The sequence below is a fragment of the Erinaceus europaeus genome, chromosome 6 (genome assembly GCF_950295315.1).
Source record: "Erinaceus europaeus chromosome 6, mEriEur2.1, whole genome shotgun sequence".
NCBI classification, from domain to species: domain Eukaryota; kingdom Metazoa; phylum Chordata; class Mammalia; order Eulipotyphla; family Erinaceidae; genus Erinaceus; species Erinaceus europaeus.
In genome coordinates, this window is record NC_080167.1 from 63,854,134 (window position 1) to 63,872,107 (window position 17,974).

Here is a 17,974-nt window from a genome sequence, read left to right on the forward strand (position 1 = left end):
GGGGAGAGGGACACAGGAAGCAAAAGCAAAGCATGGGCACCAGTCCCTGGAAAGGAGCCCACGGCACCTGAGGGTCTGCCATGTTTCACACAAGGTGAAACTCCATCTAATGGACGGCTGTGTGTGAGAATTAGGAGACGACACTGTGTCTTCCGCCTGTTTTCCATCTACCAAGGCGCACGGTGGGGCAGGGCACTGCCCCCCAGGATCACCCACCCCACACACACACCCTGAGCCCTCCTGACCCCACCCCGCACACACACTGGGGCCTTACCTGACCGGTAGCGTTCATCTCGGGACCCTGAGGATCGTCGACGGTGGTAGCGAGAGGCTGAGGACGGCGTGACTGGGGCGCGGCGCTCGGGGGGCAGAGCCTGGTCCACCCCTGGAGGGAGAGAGGAGGGAGTAAGACTTCACTCGGCAGAGCGGGGACATGAGTCCTGGCATGATGCTGGAAGGCGTGAGGAGGGCTGGGTGGCTGAGGGGACAGTCCTGTTCGGGCAAGAAGCCTGCAGCAGCCCCTCAGCTCAGTGACCACCAGACCCATGAGGGAGCCCTGACCCATGGGGGAGCCCGGGGACCCACGAGCCAGCTGAAGTCTTCAGCTTCTGACCAGGCAAGAGACCGGGCAGCCCAGCCGGGTTTCATGCAGTTCACACAGGCCCTTGGTCCTCAAGCACCTCTGACTTACACTCTCATTAAACCAAGGGGAAGACAACCAGAAGCCTTACAACACCTCTAACAACACAGGCAGGAGGCCCGAGAGGTGACACAATGGCAGAGTGCCATTAGGCCCCAGGTTTGGTCCCTGGCATCACATGCGCCAGAATGCTGCTCTGCATTCTGCATTCAGTGGTTTCTGGCTCCTGGCTGTGTGAGCACCAGGGCCATGTTTCCATTCCTGGACAGTCACTGTCACAGCACTCACTGAGGCTAGGACAGAAGGGCTCTGCTTCTCAGCCTTCTCTCTGCCCCCGGGCTAAAACCACGTCTGTCTGGCGGATAAAGTGTGCTGGGGAGAAGGGAAGATGGGGCGGCCACAGAGGGATGGGTCAGAGCAGCAAAGGGTTCACAGAAACACCAGTCAGTAAGAAGTTCATTGAAAACCTCATTTCCAACAAACTTGTAAAGGACATCAGGAAGGACTGTGGAAGGTAACTTGGCTGCAAGATTACCTGGAGCTAAAAACGAGATCTTGCGGACCAGGAGGTAGTTCAGTGGCTAGAGCACAGGACTGGTGTGTGTGAGAACCCAGGTTTGGTCCCCACCCTGTACAACGAAGGACAGCAGCATCCCTCTCTCTCTCACACACAAATACACAAAATCTGACTGAAAAGTGGTAGTGCAGAGGGCCAGGCAGCGGAATATTATCATGCACAAGGACCCAGGTTCAAGCCTGGTATCCCCTCCTGCAGGGGGGAGGCTTCTGAAGTGGGTCTCTCCTCCTCTGTGTCACACATCAAAAGCAAAGGAAAGCATGGCCGCCAGGAGCACTGGATTCACACAGTGATCACCCGGGAGTCTGCAGAGTGAGAGGCAGCACGGTGGCTGAACACTAGACTCCAAAGCCTGAGGCCGCGAGCTCTACCCCCGGGCACGGCACGTGCCAGAACTGTGCTCTGCTCCTCTCTCCTCCGTCCTCATACTAATAAATGTTGAAAATGCATTTCAAATGAAATCTTGGTCCCAGCTCCACTTTGTCTGTGGTGGTGCAGCCCCTAACATGTGGTCTTGGGAGACCCCGAAACTCAGTGCCCCCCCTCCACGAGCAGGGTGCAGCATCCCGAGGGTCTGCAGCCTGGAGCTCAGCCCCCACACACTCTCTCACATAATGGAGACTGCGCTGGGGCTTGTTCAGCTCACTGGGAACAGCACGATTCGCATCAGCCCTGTTCCCCAGCACCTAGGCACACACTCTCAGCAGCACAGGCTCCTGGCTCCTACTAAGAAGTCAGCTCTGGACGAGGCCTGGCTGCCACACACAGGCACAGATGCCAGTCACACCTGCTTTGTGCCAGGGTCAGTGTGGCATGGACAGGATTAGGATCCACCTAACCCTCCACTTCGCCTCAGACCTGCCTGCGCTGCTGAAGTGTATTCACGGGGCTGGGGTGTGGGAGAGAGGAAGAGCTGGGTGAGGGGTGACAGGAGTCTCATGTGCCATGGACATCTATCCCCAGTTCCCACAGTCAGCTAAGGTGGGTGTGGGGGGTGCTTCATTTGTGCCCACCCGCTCCCAGGGAGGCTACGTGTCAGGGACAGATGCATTGTTATAGCACCATCTGCAGGGTCTTTCAGCTCAGCTCCAAAGTCACAGAAGTGAAAGAGAATTCAGGGCTGGACTGCACTCAGCCCCACTGCACTGTCCTCGACTGCTCAGAGCTGGGAACCAGCTCCCGTTGGTCTCTCAGTGTACCCAAGAGAGAAATCCACAACACAGCAATGTTGACAGGTCCCTGAGCTGTGTGGGGTGGCCACCTACTGGCCAGTACATATGAAGAGTCACTGTTCCTCTCACAGCTGCCCTCAATACACAACATGGCTCCTGGTCACCCAATTCCACCGTCCCCCAAGGAGATCTGCCATAGGCCCTCCTCGTGGAAGGAGAAAGGGGTCAGTGTAGTCAGGGAGGAGCAGGAGCATTGGGCCAGGTTGAAAACAGCCCTACAACAGGGTGTTGGGGAAACAGGTCAGGCTGGTCCCACCAGTCATAAGGGCACCAGCACAGAACTTTGACCATCATGGTTACAACAGAGGAACAGACCTCACATGCAGAGAGAAAGGCAGCCAACACAGATTAAAGGGAGCCAATGGCCCAGCTGCGTGTGGACAGTGACCAGAACACAGCAGGAAGTGCATCATAGAAAGTGCAGGGCAGGAAGTGCAGGGCAGGAAACACTAATACATGATAGGAAGTGCAGGGCAGGGAATATGTGGCAGGAAGTGCAGAGCAACAAGCACTAGACAGGAAGTGTAAGGCAGGAAGTGCAGGACTGAAAATGGATGACAGGAAGTGCAGGACATGACTTCACTGGGCAGACAACCTCGCCAAGGTGTCCTGGAACCCTACCTCTCCAGAGCCCTACCCCACTAGGGAAAACTAGAAACATGCTAAGGGTATGAATTGACCTGCCAACACCCATGTCCAGAGGAGAAGCACTCACAGAAGCTAGAATTCCCACCTTCTGTGCCCAAAAAAGAATTTTGGTCCATACTCCCAGAGGGGAAAATGATACGGCAAGTAAACCAGAGGGCTCTGTGCTCGTTCCACCAGAGCCCGGAGCACTGCTCACCAGGAACCTTGTTTTTTATACCCTCAATGAAAGGGAAATGAATCTGGAAAACAGGGAGTCAGGCATGGTTTTGCTAATATGAGAGAGAAGAGGAAAAAAGGAAAGACACTTAGAAGTAACAATAGGTGTCTGAGTGAATCAGAAAAGAAGTGAAAGCAATACCACTGGAAAAAAATGAGGGGACATATATCTACACATGCAGATTTAGACAGATAGAGAATCAGCTTGTACTGGTGACCTAGGGAGAACTATTACAGTTTCCAGTGGAGGCAATGGGACACAGAGCTCTGGTGGTGGGAACTGTATGGAATTATATACCTATTATCTTACAATTTTATGAATCAATATTGAATCTCTAATAAAAATAAATCAGAAAAAAAAAAAAAGCACAGGACAGAAAATACCAGGCAGGAAGTGCATCTGTGGAAGTCTGAGGTGCTGAGAAAGGCCTGAGCTTGTGAGCAAAGCCCTCTGTCAGCTGAGCTGACAGCCCCAGGTCTACTTCGTGTCAATCACAAAGGTTAAGTCCACACTGTCCTTCCCTGCAGGGCTGTCCCGGGACCCATGGTCATTCCCAGGGGCAGCAGAGTAGCCAGGTGAGTCACATGGACCAAAGTAACCAAGATTCTGGGAACCACTGGATCCCAGGAGCTGGGACCTGCACTCAAACCGGAGGCTAAGCGGCACCTCACATAAGCACCCAGGGAAAGTGCTTCACAGCCTGGTGACACAGGAAGGACACACTGCCCCCTCCCCTCAGGACCCCGTCACAGAGCAGGGGGGTGGGCAGGTCACTACAGGGCGTCCTCGTGTACACACACACACACACACAGCTGGTCACGTGCAGATGTTGCAAAGGCCCCTCCCCAGCTTGTGCCCTGAGGAGTCCCAGCACACTCTCATCTCTCCCTCCCCTAGGAAATGCCAGGCGCTGTTCTTTCTAGTCTCTGGCACTTTCATCCAGACTTCAGTGCAGGATCCACGCAGTGACGCACCCAGTATAATACACACAGTGTGTAAGGGCCCGGGTTCAAGCCTAGTCCCCACCAGTAGGTGGAAGCTTCACGAGTGGTGAAGCAGTGTCGCAGGTGTCTCCCTCTCTACCTATCTTCTCCTCCCCTCTCAATTTCTCTCTGTCTCTATGAACAAGGGGGGAGGGGAAATAGCCTCCAGGAGTGGTGGATTCATCATGAAGACATCAATCCCCAGCAAGAACACAGGTGGCAATGAAAAAAGAAAAAAATTGGGAGCCGGGCAGTAGCGCAGCAGGTTAAGCACATGTGGCACAAAGCACAAGGACCGGTGTGAGTATCCCGGTTCGAGCCCCCAGCTCCCCACCTGCAGGGGAGTCGCTTCACAGGCGGTGAAGCAGTTCTGCAGGTGTCTGTCTTTCTCTCCCCCTCTCTGTCTTCCCCTCCTCTCTCCATTTCTCTCTGTCCTATCCAACAACAGTGACTACAACAATAAAAAAGAAAACATAAGGGCAACAAAAGACAGTAAATAAATGAATAAATATTTTTTAAAAATCTTAAAAAAAAAAAAAAAGAAAGAAAGAAAAAAATCAATACAGACTTCAGTACAGGACCAGTGAGCTAGCTCAATGTTAGAGCATACCCAGTATGCTGGAAGGCCCTGCTGCCTTGGGTTCCAACCCCAGCACCAACTTCTGCCAATAGCCAAACAGTGGTCTGCTCTCTTTCTCATAAAAGGAAGTCTTTTTTTAATTTATTTATTAAATGTGGGTAAGCAAAAGACCTCTGGGTCCACAGCAGTCTATAACAGAGCATTTGCTATGAGGTGGTACAGCTTTCTCGCTGCAAACCCCTCTGTGGTCCAGAGAAACTGGGTGGGCTCCTGTGCCCACTCACTGCCTGGAGGAAGGGCAGCAGGAAGCTGTATGACTGTCTGTCTGCAGGGGCGCCGCAAGCGGCTGCAGGGGCAACACCAATTCCAATGGCAACGCTCAGAGCTGGGCCGGCGTCTAGGGAGCCTGGTGGCTCCAGTGTCCTGCCCGTGGAGGAAGCGGCCTGGAGGCCGGGGACACAGCCAGGCCCGCTCCCAGGCCCGCGCCCCTGCCCTCCCCGGCTCTCAAGTGCGCTCACCGAAACGAAAGTAAAACAGCGGCCGGTTTCCCGCGGCACTGGCTGCCCGCTCTCGGACGGAGGCGTCCCGGATGTCACACACGCCCAGGTGGCCGGCGGGCAGCGTCCTCCGAGGGGCTCCGTCACTGGGCTGCAGTCTACACCGGACCACGGCAGCTCCATTCGCTGCTGTAACAAGTTGAAAAAAAAACTAATTAATTCAGACTTTAGTTTTTTTTTAATTTGTTACAGCGCCGAGCAGAGCTGCCGACCCATGCAGAGCAGAGGGCCGCCAGGGCCGTGCAGCCAGACACCCTCAGCCCGGGCCCCGCAGCTGCTTCACTTGTGTTTGGTGAGGCACAGAGACCAGGCCCAGAGACCACCATGGCGGGTGCACCACCGCCACCCCCCCAACACTCCCCTCTCATCACGCAATGGGACGGGCTCCCGACTTCACATCCAGCACACAGCCAAGCGGGCCACGTCCCGGTGACGTCCCCAAGTGTCCAGTGACAAAGAAAACACTGGGAAACCACGACAAGCGTAGCGAATACCTGACACCTGGCATCCAAGCTTCGTTTCCTGGAAGGTGAGGGCCCAGGGCCCAGCTGAGGGGACACAACTACACAAGCCATCTGGCACAGCTGGCAGGGGCTGGGGGGAGGGGGCCGCGGTGGGAACCGAGGTTCCAAGTGGTCTTTGCCATCGGAGCTGTGGCCCCATGAGCACAGGCTCAAGGTCACCCTCACTTGGAACTCAGGCGGCTCTCCTCCTCAGTCCTGGGGCACAGCCTATAGAGGCTGTGCGGGCCAGGTGGGGCCTGAGGTGTGAGGTCCCCATCCTCAGTCCAGCCAGGCTCACAGCCTTGGGCAGAAGAGTTGCAGGACCCCCCAAACCCTGGACACAAGCCGTAGTTCTGTCCACTGAACTAGAAGCCACATTTAGACCACAGCAACAGCATGGAGGCAAGCTGACACACAGCGGCTGGGTAGGGGACACGCTCCATGCACCAGGCACGTGGACAGTCACACATGGCTTCCACATGCACATGTGTGGTGCAGACAAGCATGCAGCAGGCAGGTCAGATGGGGGGGGATGTGGCGACCTCGGTGTGGGTCTGGTCATGAGGCTTACGTACTGGGAGGCTGGGGCAGGTAGGCACCGATCAGCTTCGACCGCTTCTTCTCGTAGCCTTTCTGTGTGATGTCTCCTGTGGGGAGGGAAGAGAGAGAGTCAGGCTGGCTCCTGCGGACAGTCCTGAGTGCGGCCCAGGAGACATGGCCCCTCCGCTGTCTCCTGAGCACCTGTCACCGTGACCTCCCCACCCTCAGACAGACAGACTGTCCAAGCATACAAACCCTCAGCCCAGCTCACACTGGCCCAGTCTTCCTGGGCCATGAGGGTCCAAGGTGGGTCTCTGCCAGCTCAGCCAGGCACTGCCAGAGCAGTGCCTGCCCCTAGATTGCATGGCACTCAGCCCCGAGTCCCAGGCCCGCCAGCCTCTCCCGCCACCCCTGATCAAGTGAGTCGTCCCTGGGGCATTAACCTGCCGAAGTGCTTCTGACATGCATGACTACAGGCTGAAGAAAGGTCACTAAACAAAGAGAACATGGGCCCACAGGCCCCAAAGTGAGAGCAGTGCCTGTTGTGAAATTAGAAGCCAGAGTGAAAGGCTAGAAAATGGTTCACAGTGGTCCGGGTGGTGGCACAGTGGATAAAGCATTAGACTCTGAAGCATGAGGTCCTGAGTTTGGTCCCCAGCAGCACATGTACCAGCGTGATGTCTGGTTCATTCGTTCTTTCTCTCTCTCTCTCTCTCCCCTCCTATCCTTCTCATTATTAAATAAATGTTTTAAAAAGTAGTAAAAGAGGGGGTCAGGTGGTAGCGCAGCAGGTTAAGTGCACATGGCGTGAAGCGCAAGTAAAGATCCCGGTTCAAGCCCTGGTTCCCCACCTACAGGGGAGTCGCTTCACAAGCGGTGAAGCAGGTCTGCGGGTGTCTCTCTTTCTCTCCCCGTCTTCCCCTCCTCTCTCCATTTCTCTCTGTCCTATCCAACAATGACGACATCAACAACAATAACTACAACAACAAGTGCAACAAAAGGGAAATAAATTATATATATATATATATAGAGAGAGAGAGAGAGAGAGAGAAAATGGTTCACATGGCAGAGTGTAAGCCTTACGCTGTGCACTGGGCCCAGGGTTCAAGCCCCAGCACCACATGGAGAACGCCACGCACCCACCTCAGAACAACTGCACACACTTCCCACTGTCTAGTGAGCATTCGGGTGTCCCGACACAGAGGCCTGGCTTCCTCGGGCCCAGCCTTCTCCACCCAGCAGCCCTCATGCCTGGCAGGCAGAGCTTCGGCCGCTGCACACTTAGACACACTATGGGAGGAGGGTCAGGTCTTTGTGCTGAAGAGCAGGAGACAGAACACAGACACAGAGATGACAGAATCCAGGCCGGGGGGCGGCAGAGCACCCTGTGTGCTTGCCCAGCCGAGCCCACACCGAGCTGGATGCACCCGGGGCCTGGCCACCTCATATCAAGAAGTGCTCTCTACGACTGACCCCACTTGAGGGAGCTGAAATTCTGAAATGCTGTTGGCAGACAAGGTGCACAGCACAAGCTTTCAGGGTAGAAACTGCAGCTGCCACGTGTCCTTGGACCAAGAAGAGATGGACAGACAAGGCTGCAGGGGGGCGAAGCTGTGCGAGGACATGGGATGTGGGAGACCGACCCACCCTCTGGCCTTGCTGAGCTGGTTCAGGCCTCACAGGGATCGAGTAAGAGGGGCAGGGCATGGAGCTGTGTGCCAGGAGCAGGGCCACGGCTGCACCAGCCCAGCGCACCCAGAGCAGGCGGAAAGGCTACTGGTGCAAGCAGTTCATAGTTAAAGTCTCGCGAATGCCTGACAGGTACTGACTTCCATGTTTGGGCCCCTGCACCCCTGACAGCCTGGCCCAGTGCCTTTACGAGGTGCGGGCTCCCTCTCCTGCAGAGGACACCGATGTCTACCGGGGGCCACCTGTGTCTCTCCTCACCGAGACCAAGCTGGCGGACCGCAGGGGCAGCTGTGAAGACTCCCACACACACTCTAATGCCAGAGCCAGGGAGCTCAGACAAACAGGAGGCTGCAGGACACACAGATACAAATTACTTAACCACCAGCCAGTGCCTCCGGAGTCTGCAGGGACAGTGCAAGCACACGAGGGTAGGGCCAGCGAGCCTCTGCTCTGGGGGTCCCAACCAGGCACACCAGCAGGGGGACAGAGGAGCTGAGCGGACTGGGCCCTTGGGAGCTTAGAGCCCCCAACGGCAGGAGACCCCCCCACACTACCCACAGCTCCTGTCCCAGGCCCAGCTGCTGCTGCCACGTTCAGTTTTTCTCAGATTGAAGGCAGCATGCAAGTTCTCTCCTGGGAGAGGATTTTCTATGAGGGTGTCGGGCGTGACACAGGGCTGGTGCTGGGGCTGTAAGGCTGCCCAGTCACGTAGGTCTTCAGGGTGAGGGCAGGGATTCCCCAGACCTAACACCAAAGGCCTCGATCCCCACACGAATGGCCACAGCTCTCCCTACACATCTCACTAACGGCACAAACAGAAAGGAGGCCACTCGTGTCAGCTACAGCATGGGACCTGCAGGTGTGACCTGCCTGAGAGCCCCAGCACCAGCTGTGCTGTCACTGCTCTGGCCTCTCCAGCCTCTCGCTATTGCATGCATGACCTTTGAAAGGGAGGGACTGGGAGACAGTTCAGCCAGCAGAACACACAGAGCCCTGACTGTGAGCCCTGGCCCCACAGGGAGCATCTCTCGCGGGGCTGGGCTGCAGGTTCTCTCCTGCCTCTCTCCGCCTCTGACTCTAAATAAAGAACGGTGGGCCCAGAGGCTGCTGAGCTGTGTTAAGCATGTGTGAGGCTGCATTCACTCCCCCGTGTCACATACAAATTATAGAGAAATAAATAAATCTCTTTTTTCGGGAGTGCTGGGGTCTCCTGCCTGCAAAATAGCACAACCTGGCCAAGTTTTCATTATTTATGTTGAAAGTCAGAGAGAAGGCGGCCAGGCAGTGGTACACGTGGTTAAGAGCACACATTACATACAGTTCGCAAGGTCTTTGGTTCAAGCCCTTGGTCCCCACCTGCAGGGGAAAAGCTTCACAGGCAGTGAAGCAGGGCTGTGAGTATCTCTGTCTCTTTCCCCTCCTTATCTCCCTTGTCCTTCTCAATTTTTTTTTCTGTCTCTATCCAATAATAAATAAGAAAGGCAGAGAGGGGAAACTAGGCACTGCAGGATGTCTCCACCATCTATGCTACTCCATGTGGCACTGGGGTTCGAACCTGGGTCACATGCATGACAAAGCTTTGGCCTTCCTCCCGTGAGCTGTCTCTCAGCCCTATCTCCTGAGCATCTCGCTGGGTGTCTGAAGGGCCTGAGGAGGAGTGAGAATCAGCCCACCTGGAGTCTGTGGACTCTCACCCCAGGGCAGGCATGGAAGCCACGGTCGCTCAGAGTGAGAATGTAAACACTCATGCCTGGAGTTTCTGGCAGAATGGAAAATCCTGAGTCCCTCCCGCCTGGGGATCTATTTATAGGCCCCAGAGCCTGGTCTCTGTGGAAAGAATTCCATGCTTCCAAGTAAATGAGTCTGCCTCTTACTTTATCCTGGGGGGGGGGGGGGGCAGCATGCAGCTCTGAACCTCCGCAGGGAGGGAGGAGGTGTCAGGCCTGCAATCACCGGTGGGTACCAGCCACATCCCTGTGTCCCCCAAGGCCGTCCGGGTGCTCAGAGCCTGTCACACAGCACTGGCAGCCAGCCTCCCTCCCCCCATCGGGACAGTCCTGGACCCCCAAATTCTGCGGCAGGTCCACCCATGAACATCGACTCTGCAGGAACAGCAGCAGAGGCAGCCCTGTCACCCAAGATGTGCTGAGTAGAGGAACAGTCCCATGCCATTTTTTTTTTTTTACCAGAGTATGCCTCAACTCTGGCTGATGGTGGTGCTGGGGACTGAACTTGGAACCTCAGAGCCTCAGGCATCAACACTGTTCAAATGACAACTATGCTATGTCCCCACCCCCAAGACTTTCCTGACAGTGGTACTAAACTAAGGATTCCAGTGAGCCCCCACTCAAGTGGTGCCTCAGCAAACGCAGAAAAGAAAGACCAGCGTGACACATGTGATACTCTCGGGCTCAGGCGGAGGGGGGCCAGGGGTCGGCAGTGTCAGCAGAAGTGTTTCCCCATGTCTGGCCTAAAGTTCACTCAGGGTCTGAGGGGTGTGGACACAGGAAGTCAAGCTCCTTGAAGTTCTCACTGAAGTGTCCACACACCTGGCCAACTGCACCTCACAGACCTCGTTCACACAGCCAGCAGACGTCCCTCAGCACTCCTGTCACAGCAAGGACAGAGCCCCAGTGGGGGACAGGACACCCCACCACCCACTGGCTCCCCCCGTCAGCCCAGCCTGCAGACCGAGCTCCGCCCTCACCAGCCACTAGACCCAAGCCATGATGTTCAGCTCAAACATGCAGGGCACCCGCCACAACAGAGACCCTCAGCCCACACTTGACAGTCTGCACACTGAGGTCACAGCGTCCTGGAGTCCCTGCCCAGCAGGACCTCAGATTCTCAGCCACTGGTTGGGATGGAGACCCCTGGTTCCTGCACTGGAACGTGACCATCACCAGCATCCAAGGGCCAAGTCAGTGATGGGGCAAAACTGAGCCCCAAACCATAGGATGCCACCAGAGAGAGCCCCAAAAAGCCAATGCCTGAGTGAGGGGGCAGTGGGCGCTCGCTCCCCTATCTGTGCCACCTCACTTGGCATCTATATAATCGAGCACCTCCTGCATGATTTTGAAGGCGTGTGCACAGGGCTGCTAATACAGAGTGACAGCCAGCCTGGCTCCTTCCAGCTGCGGGATAAAAATAGGTGGCTCCAGGGCCATGTGACGTCACCGGGACTGTCATGCCATCCCTTGGCACAGCAAGTCCTCTGCAGCCCCAGAGATCTACCTCCAAGCAGAGCTGAGGAGGGCAGGCAAGCACCTTAATATGTCCACAGCTCAGCCACAACAAATGGTGGAGAGGTTGTGCGGACAAAGGAACCCTCCCGCACTGCTGGTGGGAATGTCAATTGGTCCAACCCCTCCCTATGAAATGCAGTCTACAGAACTCTCACAAGGCTAGAAATGGACCTACCCTATGACCCTACAATTCCTCTCCTGGGGATATATCCTAAGGAGTCAAACACACCCATCCAAAAAGATCTGTGTATACCTTTGTACAGAGCAGCACAATTTGTAATAGCCAAAACCTGGAAGTAACCCATATGTCCAAGCGCAGATGAGTGGCTAAACTGGTCTATATATACAATGGAATACTACTCAGCTATTAATGCCGAATTCACCTTCTTCACCCCATCTTGGACAGAGCTTGAAGGAATCCTGTTAAGTGAGATAAGCCAGAAAGAGAAGGATGAATATGTGATGATCTCACTCAAACAAGTTGAGAGATAAGAATAGAAAGAGGAACACAAAGGAGAACTTGGATTGGGTTTGCAAAGTGTCTTGCACCAAAGCAAAGGACTCTGGGGAGGGGGGAGGTTTCGGGTCCTGGTGCATGATGGTAGAGGAGGACCTAGGTTGGGGGTTAGAATGTCTTGCAGAAATTGATAAATTTTACACAAGTACCAACAACTATATTTACTATTTACTGTAAGCCATTAACCCTCCTTCAATAAAAAAAATAATAATAATAAGTCTACAACTCATAGTGAGGTGGGCACCCATGATGTGACTCCCCAAGAGGTCATGTGATGCACACCGGGCTGGCCCCTCATCCACTGAGCAGACCCCACAGAGAGCTCTGCCCCCCCCCCCAGTCCTCCTGCAGAGGCTGTGTGTGGGTCAGTCTCAGAAGAAAGCCCCAGGAGCCAGGCAGTAGCGCAGCGGGTTAAGCGCAGGTGGCGCAAAGCGCAAGGACCAGGGTTAAGGATCCTGGTCTGAGCCCCCGGCTCTCCACCTGCCCAGGAGTTGCTTCACAAGCGGTGAAGCAGGTCTGCAGGTGTCTTTCTCTCCCCGTCTTCCCCTCCTCTCTCCATTTCTCTCTGTCCTATCCAACAACGGTGAAACAATAACAACAGTAAAAAATGTCAACAAAAGAGAATAAATTAATAAATATTAAAAAAAAAAAAAAAAGCCCTGAAGCTCTGACAGGAAACAGCAGGGAGCGGGGCCATCAGGGAGTCCCAGAGAGCTCAGGACGAGAGAAAGTGCACTTTGCCTGCTCTGAGACCAGGTTCTAACTGACACCACACAGGCGATGGCATGGCACTGGGAGCAGGTCTCCCCCTAGTTCTCTCTTTGAAGGGAGGAGGGAAGTCTGCCAGGGAGCCATGAAACTGCATTCCTGAGGCCCTTGCACCACAAATAATAATAATAATAATAATAAAAGTACGTCTCACAGTCTCTCCAGTGAGTCAACACCCGCTGGCCACACCCACTGGCACTCTGTCCCGAGGGTGCAGCTCTTGCCAGGAATGGATGCACTGCGCCTCGGGACCAGCCTGTCGTGGCCCTATCCCCACACTCCCCCACCCCCAGCCATTACGCAGCACGCAGAGAAAGGAGCAAGGCTCTGCAGCCGGGCGTGGGGGGCACACAGGTCGCCAGCTGCCTGGAAGGACAGCGGTACTGGTCGCAGGGCTGCTGTCTTGTCCTGCTGGGGCATCCCAGGATCCACCTGCCCGCGTGGACTGTCCCTACAGCCACAGGACACCCCAGAACTGCACAGGGCACCCTTGGCTCCAACCTGCAGACCCCAACACCTCCTCGCCCTCTGCAGGCATGGCACCCTGACTAACTAGAACACATGTCCTTACAGGCAGATCTACCCTCACCCACTAGAAGCAGGTGTGTGGGGCCAACGAAACAGCTCACTGGGCTAGTGTGCCGCTTTGTCATGTGAAGGACCCAAGTTCAATCCCGGCCCCCACCGCACAGAGGGAAGCTTCAGTGCTGTGGTCCCTTTCATCATCTGCCTCTGGGCAGGGCAGGAGCCCATCCACACACTGAAGCCCCATGAATCCTGACTTGTGACACTGGCTATCTCCCCATCAGGAGCAATATACCCGAATTAATGTTAATATCTAGCCATCAATTTTTGAATTTGTGATTACTTTTAAGCAAAATAAATGTCTTTAAATTAATGCTACTGAATTAATGACTTCTAGGGGGGGAAAGGTTAAACTGAAAACTCAAGTTGCTGAACCTTCCCTGAGTGGTAACACTGTGTCAATCCCTAGCTCTGTTCTCTCTCACCCACAGGCAGCACTGCAAGCAGCTTATGAAGCACCCCCCACCCCACTGCAGGTAGGGATGGGAACTTGAAGCCAGGTCCTTGTGTGTGTGCCACTGCCTGGCCCCAAAGAAATATTTTTTAATATCTTATGTATCTTATAGCACAGAGAGAAAACTGAGAGGTGAAAGAGAGGAAAAGACAGAAACCTACAGCATTGCTTCAGCACTCGTGAAGCTTACTCCCTGCCTGAAGCCAGGTGCTTGTGCTTAGTAACCTGTGCACTCAACAGGGTGTACCACCACCTGGCTCCAAGAAATTTAAGTTGTTTTGATCATGCTTTTGTGCATATTCCCTTGAGAGTGTGAATCTCACTCAGTTTTACTCAGAAGTGCAGACACTGTCCAGTCCGTGGGTGTCCAGCAAAGGCAGCGCCAGGCCTGGTGTCCACACAGGGCTGAAGAGCCAGAGACTGACTCCTCCTGCGTGGATGCAAACACTTTCACACTGAACATTCACCTCCCTTCATCACCCTGGACACTCAGTAACATATCTGCCTGCAGCCTCAAGAAAAATCCCATTTTATCCAAATAGGCCTTGGAACGAACTGCAGGTAGAGTGAGAAGGTGAGCTCACGTGGCAGGTCAGCAGCCAGGAGGGGCAGTCAGCACGAGAGCCACAGGCTCAGAGCAGACAGATGCAGGACACACAGACCCTGGACCCCAACCATGTAGCAGGAAGCAGGGTGAGCTGGCCCCGTGCACCCCCCAGACGACCAGAAGGACAAGGGGACAGGGGATCCAGGCAGACCACTGTCATGTGCCCACCAACCACCCCCAGATGGACACCACTGCTCACAGCTGTCCTGCAGGAAGGCTCAGGCCTTCAACCACAACCCCACTGCATGGTGCTGCCATCCCAGCTCTACTGTGGCCCGGATAAGTAGGGTGGGGGGACATGGTGCCAAGTGGCCTCCAGGGCCCTCCCTGTCCACCACCAGATGAATCTGAGGGCCCCTCAGAACAAGACCCACGCCATCACCCGTCCCCAGCCCGACCTAAAGGCCTTGACAGGACAGAAGCCTCTCAGGAGTGTTTATCCAGCAGCGAAGGAGGAGCCAAGGCAGTGACAGACCAAGGCCCAGCAGCCCCCGGGAAGCAGACTGTTCATCTCTGCGCAGCTGAGTGCAGTTCAACGTGTTCACGTCTACACCACTGGGAGCCCCCCCCACACACACACACACACACTGACTCCACAGAAACAAGGGCTTCCATGGTTTTGCCATACACTTCAGTGTCAGTCACCCCAAAGGGACAGGCTGATCCTGTCCTCACAGGCTGCATGGCCTGGGTCTGAATGAGTGAGTGGGTGGTAGATCAGGCCCCAGGAGAGGCTCAGGGGCAGTGGGCCGGGTCAGCCCTGCGTGGTGGCCAGCCCAGGCTGCTTGGAGCCACTCCTCCTGGGGTGGGAGGATCACAGGGCCAGGAGGCTTCTGACATTGAGTGGTCACAAAGGTTCTTCCTGGAGACACATGAGCAAGGGGCTGTGAGGAGATGGGGTGACCAGGCTGGTCTGCCAGGACAGAATGCTTTAGGGAGGGGACGGACACTAGCTGTGAGGACACAGCCTTGGAAAACTGGGGGTGCCAGCTCTCCAGCTGGGATACAGACAGGCTGTCAGCACCCTCCCCACCCCACCATGCCCCCAACAGTACCCCTCAACTTGAGGCCTGGCTTCTCTGGGTGCTGCTGGGCTGGGTCTGGGAAGGGAGGAGAGCCTGTTCAAAAGGCCCCATGGTCCAGCCCCTTCAGCCAGGCTCCATCTGCAAGTGCTGAGAGCTGCTTCTCAGCCCAGGCTGGAGTGCCCATCCTCCCACTCTGAGTCAAGTCACAGAAGGATCAGAAGGGAGACAGACAGGAGGACAGAGAGGGAGGGGAGAGGCCTCTGCCCCACACACACTTGACCTCCACAGCCAGTAGTTCCACAGCAACTGCTCTCAGTTCCCAGGAGAGGGACTGTATGGCCACTCACACCCCTCTTGGCCACCACAGGACTGAGGGTCCTACGGCTTCCAGCATGGCCCAGGCGTCCAGGGTCCCAAAGGGCCATGTAACCTTCCCTTAGCCTTGGGGGCTTCACCCACGAGTCTACCCCTCACCCATCTCCACTGCTCAGTCCACAGTGGATGCTTTTCCAGACGGGCAGACAGGCTGAACCCAGAGCTGAAACTATCCATCCGCAAGCACAGACTCAGCTCAGACAGCAAGGCCTGCAGAGTCCTGGGCAGGGCAGCCATGCAGCTGGGCCCTGCACCCACCCGGAAGCAATGATGAGGCTGTTTCCGTGGAAACCCAACAGGGCTATGAGCACTTCCTGCTGCAGATGCCCCCCCACACACACACACACACAGGTAAGTAAGAGGGAACTAATTAGGCAGCGATAGATGCGCCTCACTGTCTGCCACCAGAACACAGACTTGTTGAGCAAAGTTTGCCCAGCCTGGGCTCTGGAATATTCTGCCCCACTGAACCCTGGGCACAAGACTCCCCCCGGTACCTCCTGCTTCTGGGTGAAGACACAAGCCCCAGAAAGCCATGCTCTCCTGCTGGTCTGCATCCTCTAGTGCACAGGCCTCCCAGGGCCTCTGTCTGTCTGACTGTTGCAACTCTCCTGGACAGCCCTCCCGGTAGTGCCTCAGGGAAACCCACTTCTACCAAACCCTCCAAAAACCCACTGGGTCTGGAGCAGCCCTGCCCTCCCCCCCCAATTGCCTGCATCTAAATGTCCTAGGACAGGGAGAGCGCCATCCCCCCCCCCCCCAGAGTCCCTGTAACTCCATTCTAGGGAGGGCCTGACCATGAGAGACTCCCCTGCTGGGAGCTGGACTGGTGGCTGGGAGGGGGCTAGGAACTCAGACACTGGGTGTGGAGCCCAGCACTGCAGACTGCCTCTCCTGCGTAAAAACGGTCAGTATGTAAGAGGAACTGTATGGAAAACAAGTTTGGAGAAGACTGAAACAAAAGCAGGGAGACACTAAGACCAAGCACTCCCGGGCAAACGCTCAGAGGCCACGGGAGCACTGTCCGAGAGGATGCCGCAGCCCCCGTCCTCAGCTGCGCTCCAGTGGGCAGCAGCCAACACGTGCAAACAGCCTAAGCGCCCGACCACAGATGACTGGATAAAGTGGCCGGATGTCGGCACAATGACACTAGTAAGACACTACTCTGCAGTCAGGACAGAGGAGACTTACCCTCTGGAACATTTAGTGAAATAAGCAAAGAGGTAGAGGACGACTACTGGATGGTTTTGTTCACATGTGGAAAGTGTCAATGGAAGAACTTGGAAAAAAGAAAAGAAAACAAAACAAAGTAGCCAATCTGTCTCGAGCTTCGGTGAGGATTTGGAGGGCACAGAACTTAGGTGACAGGGCCTCACATGCACTATGTTGCGTAAAATACAGCTCAAGTTTTGTAATGTTGTACAATGTTGTTAACTCAATAAGAATTTAATTTTTTTTTAAATATTTATTTTATTTATTTATTCCCTTTTGTTGCCCTTGTTGTTTTATTGTTGTAGTTATTATTATTGTTGTTGTTGTTGGATAGGACAGAGAAATGGAGAGAGGGAGGGGAAGACAGAGAGGAGGAGAGAAAGATAGACACCTGCAGAACCCAGTCACAAGGCTAAATCAAGTACTGCTCCTGAAGGACTTCGGGAGACGTGGTTATGGACTAAGTGAACAGCAAAAACTCCCCCCCCCAAAAAATATATATATATATATTGACAACCATCAAATCCACAAACCTCACTAAACGGCAGCTGGGACATCCGCAGACGCCGAGGTCTCAGGTGGGTGCTGGTGTGCTGGCCAGGTGAGAGGGGGCACAGAACTGAAGCCAAGCACCCGGAGGCTGGGAGCTCAGGCACCATCCTGTCTCTGAGCGACAGCACTCAAGGATGTGCAAGGTGCTGCCGGTGAGGGGGGCTCCTCTGAGCTTTGGCCCATGGCCTTGGGGGTGAGAGTCTGCTGAGCTGGTGGTGAGGTCACACCAGAGGAGCAGGGGGTGTGCCAGCCAGGCCTGCTCTGCCCCCATTCAGAAGGTCATCTGCGGCAGCCGGCAGCTAACAGGTAACAGGCGGCGGCTGACGGCCAAGTGGTAAACTGAGCCCTGCTTCTTCAAGCACAACTGCCACCTAATAGCAACCACACACAACCCCCTCCCCGGGGCTTGAATCCAGGCTGAAATACTACAGAGAAGCCATATGTACATGCTACACAGAGTTCAAAACA

The 17,974-nt window shown here is 55.1% G+C and overlaps 1 protein-coding gene across 4 annotated transcripts in view; it reads right to left on the reverse strand.

Moving 5' to 3' along the window:
- DIP2C (disco interacting protein 2 homolog C) overlaps positions 1 to 17,974 on the reverse strand; it is a 114,629-nt gene that overhangs the window by 41,772 nt on the left and 54,883 nt on the right. For 3 of the 4 annotated variants that reach the window (XM_060192371.1, XM_060192373.1, XM_060192374.1), the window contains exons 2-4: positions 6,513 to 6,584; positions 5,396 to 5,563; positions 275 to 385 (exon numbers count right to left, since the gene is read on the reverse strand). In XM_060192371.1, the coding sequence (XP_060048354.1) occupies positions 275 to 385; positions 5,396 to 5,563; positions 6,513 to 6,584 (351 nt within the window). The remainder of the gene's footprint in view (positions 1 to 274; positions 386 to 5,395; positions 5,564 to 6,512; positions 6,585 to 17,974) is intronic. The other variant, XM_060192372.1, reaches the window with a different exon arrangement.